Below are 3,734 nucleotides of genomic sequence, written 5' to 3' on the forward strand. Positions count from 1 at the left end.
TTCTGCAAATCTATATAGCTGTACAGCAATTCAGTTATAATTTTAGGTCAAGAGGGACTGTAATATATATAGTTACAGCAATATTGGAAAACAATGACCTCAAAATTTTGTTCGCGTGAATTTATAGTGCCAGCATGTCCTCTTTTTATTCAAAGTATTGAATCGTAAACAAATATTAGTAGTTTTCATACTTCAGACTGAGTCGTGTAATAAAATCTTTTGACCGCATCAATCTAAACTGACCTTATTTGCTCTTTCTTTCTGCAAATCTTTATAGCTGTACAGTAATTCAGTTATAATTTTAGGTCAAGAGGGACTGTAATATACAAGTTACAGCAACATTGGAAAACAATGACCTAAAAATTTTGTTCGCATGAATTTATAGTGCCAGCATGTCCTCTTTTTATTCAAAGTATTGAATCGTAAACAAATATCAGTAGTTGGCATACTGTTAACTATTTAGTTTAGTAATTTAGATATCATAGTTTAGTCTATATGGTCTTTAGTTCTATTTGTCTGTATCTTTGTATTGACAGTGACTTGGTGGGTTTAGATTAAAGTTGTACAAAGAACACTTCAGTCATTTATAGCCATTTAACAGTAGTAGCAGAGCTCACAACATCCGGCGAGATGGCGACGGCTCTGAGTTATAAGAACCCACCAAGCTTGACAAAGGAGAAGTCATATCAGCAATGGAAGAATGAAGTGAAGATGTGGCAACTGGTTACAGAATTGGACAAAAAGAAGAGAGGCCTAGCACTTGCGCTGTCATTACAAAGGAAGCCAAGAGAAGTAGCGTTAGAAAAAACACCAGAGGATTTGAATGTTGATGAAGGAGTTGACAAATTGATAATAGAATTAGATAAATTGTTTGAAAAGGACAAGACAGATCAAGCTTATGCAAAATATACAGCTTTTGATAAGTATCACAGGGAGTCATCGATTAAAATGTGTGACTATATAATTGAGTTTGAACAGAAGTATAACAAATGCAAGAAATATGGCATGCCACTTCCTGATGCAATATTAGCATTTAAACTCCTAGATAATGCAGGACTTGGTGAAAGTGATCGACATTTAGCTTTAACTGCATGTTCTGATTTAAAGTTTGAAACCATGAAGGCAGCCCTTAATAGGAGATTTGCATCAAAATCACAGAGTGATAATGATATAGTTACTGTTAAAGAAGAATCTGCATTTGTAGGAGAACATCGTTTTGATAGAGGGCGTAGTTCAAGGAGATTTGGTGCTCGCAACCGCATGAATAGATCATTTGATCAAAGAAATACTCAATCCCGACTTAATCCAACAATAAATGGAAGCATATCTCGTTGTAGATGTTGTGATTCAAAATATCACTGGTTCAGGGATTGTCCACATAAAACTTATGATGTTAAACTTACAGAGGAACAAACAGACACACCTGAAACTGTAAACATAACTCTAATTACAACTTCTCAACAAAACATTACACCTCAAGAAATATTTGTAGTCGAGGCATTTAATGCTGCAGTTGTAGATACAGCATGTACCAAAACAGTTTGCGGGACAAAATGGTTACATCAGTTTTTAGACGCTTTCGACTCTGCTAATGAAGAAATAAAATGCAAGGAAAGTAATACACCTTTCAAATTTGGTGATGGTAAAACAGTACATTCTTATCAGTCTGTGAAGTTACCTGCCACAATTGGGTCTTTAAAATGTTACATAGAAACAGAAGTAGTTGACTGTGAAATACCTCTATTATTGAGCAAAGATTCTTTGAAAAGAGCACAAACAGTTCTTGATCTCCATAATGATAAAGTGACAATGTTTGGAAAACCAGTTGATGTTCATTTCACCTCAAATGGTCATTATTGCATAAACATCAAAGACAGAAGAACTGGGCAGACCGATTCTGTAGTGAGTGAGAAGGAAATCCTGAAGGTAGATTCTGTATTCTCTAAGAAAAGAAAGAAGGATATTATATCAAAACTGCATAAACAATTTGGTCATGCCTCATCTGAAAAGTTGTTATCTCTATTGAAAAGTGCAGGCTCAGTTGACTCAGATACAAAGGCAATAGTGAATGATGTTTGCTCAAAGTGCTTTGTCTGTTTCAAGTACCAACGTCCGAAACCAAAGCCAATAGTGGGATTTTCACATGCAAATGATTTTAACCAAATTGTTGCTATGGATTTACATGAGATTGATCACAATTTCTACTATTTGCAAATAATTGACTTGTTTAGCCGTTTGAGTGCAGCAGCTATTATCAGGAGAAAAGACTCACAGTTAGTTGTTGACAAATTCATGCAGATATGGGTTAGTGTATATGGTGCTCCTGAAGTTGGAGTAAACACTGACAATGGTGGGGAATTCAATTCTCAAATTTTTCGTGATATGGCTGAAATCTAAACATGTCAGTTAAGACAACAGCAGGATACAGTCCCTGATCAAATGGAATTGTAGAACGACATAATGCAACTCTAACTGAAACAGTAAACTAAATCAGAGAAAGCGAGAAACAATGAGTAAAACAATGGGAAAACACTTAGTTGGTCTTCACGAGGCAAGGAAAGCATTTGTAGCATCAGAATCCTCAAAGAAAATTAGACGTGTTCTTCGAAAGCAGGTTCGTCCCTCAGGTGAGAAATTCAGAAATGGAGATAAAGTATACTTTCTTAGAGACAATCAATGGAAAGGACCTGGTACAGTTATTGGACAGGACAATGTTGTTGTGTTTATAAGATATGGAGGAACTTATGTAAGAGTGCATGAATGTAGGATTTTAAGAGATATTGAGGAACAAAAAGATAAGAAAATCAAACAACAGGAAAAGAGGGTAACATTGAAAGAAGGTCTAAAAACTCAAAACTTGAACAAGAATAAGGCTGAGCATGAAGTCCTTTATTATGATAGTGATGAAGAGGAATACTCGCATGCCAACAATCAGTCAGACAATGAACAAGGTGAAAGTGACAATGAAGTAGAAGGACATGAATCTGAATTAGGAAGTCAGGCAGGTGACTCTGAACTAGACAGCGATAATCCTGTGAATCAAGGGCATGAATCTTATGAGGAAAGTCGATCAGGAGGTGACTCGGAGCTTGATAATGATAATCATGAAGATACTCCAGTGAGTGAACAGAGCAATGAGCAAGCAAATTCTGTAGCATACAGTAGAAGTGTTGGTTCTAAACGCCATAAAGCATTACTTTTAAAAAAGGACCAGAAAGTGAACTTTAAAATGCCAGGTGATGATACTCCACGAGAAGGAGTTGTTCTGAGTAGAGCTGGTAAAGCATCATCAAGTAAAAAGAATTGGTACAATGTAGAATATAGGAAACCTGATGAGCTTAAAGGTAACAAGTTATCAATAGACTTAAGTACAGTTGATGAATTGCAAGTTGTTAAGTCTGACACAAATCAGGATACAGAGGATGACGAAGAATCAGAAGAAGCATTATTTATGGAACGCCATGACTGTCTTCTGATGTTGATTGTTTAATATGTTCGGTACTTTATGCATGATGTTCAGTAGTATGTATATTATGTTCAGTAGATAACCTATTATGTTCAGTAGTTATTACATTATGTTCAGTAGTTATTACATTATGTTTAGTAGTTTTTACATTATATTCGGTGCTTTGGTTATTATGTTCAGTAGTTTCATTATTATATGCAGTGGTATTGAAATTATGTTCGGTACTTCTAACGTTATATTAAGTACATTTTTCATTATGTTCAGTACT

The 3,734-nt window shown here is 35.2% G+C and overlaps 1 protein-coding gene across 1 annotated transcript; it reads left to right on the plus strand.

The window, feature by feature from the left end:
- The first annotated feature begins 2,521 nt into the window (after nucleotides 1–2,521).
- LOC139484161 (uncharacterized) lies at nucleotides 2,522–3,490 on the plus strand. Its single transcript, XM_071267892.1, has one exon. It carries the CDS (start codon nucleotides 2,522–2,524, stop codon nucleotides 3,488–3,490), a length of 969 nt encoding a protein of 322 aa, XP_071123993.1.
- The last annotated feature ends 244 nt before the right edge of the window (nucleotides 3,491–3,734 follow it).

Source organism: Mytilus edulis, chromosome 8 (assembly GCF_963676685.1).
Source record: "Mytilus edulis chromosome 8, xbMytEdul2.2, whole genome shotgun sequence".
Lineage (NCBI taxonomy): Eukaryota > Metazoa > Mollusca > Bivalvia > Mytilida > Mytilidae > Mytilus > Mytilus edulis.

Bases quoted from the DNA above. Each gene is read 5' to 3' on its own strand.
- LOC139484161 (XM_071267892.1), top strand. From the start codon at position 2,522: ATGGGAAAACACTTAGTTGGTCTTCACGAGGCAAGGAAAGCATTTGTA.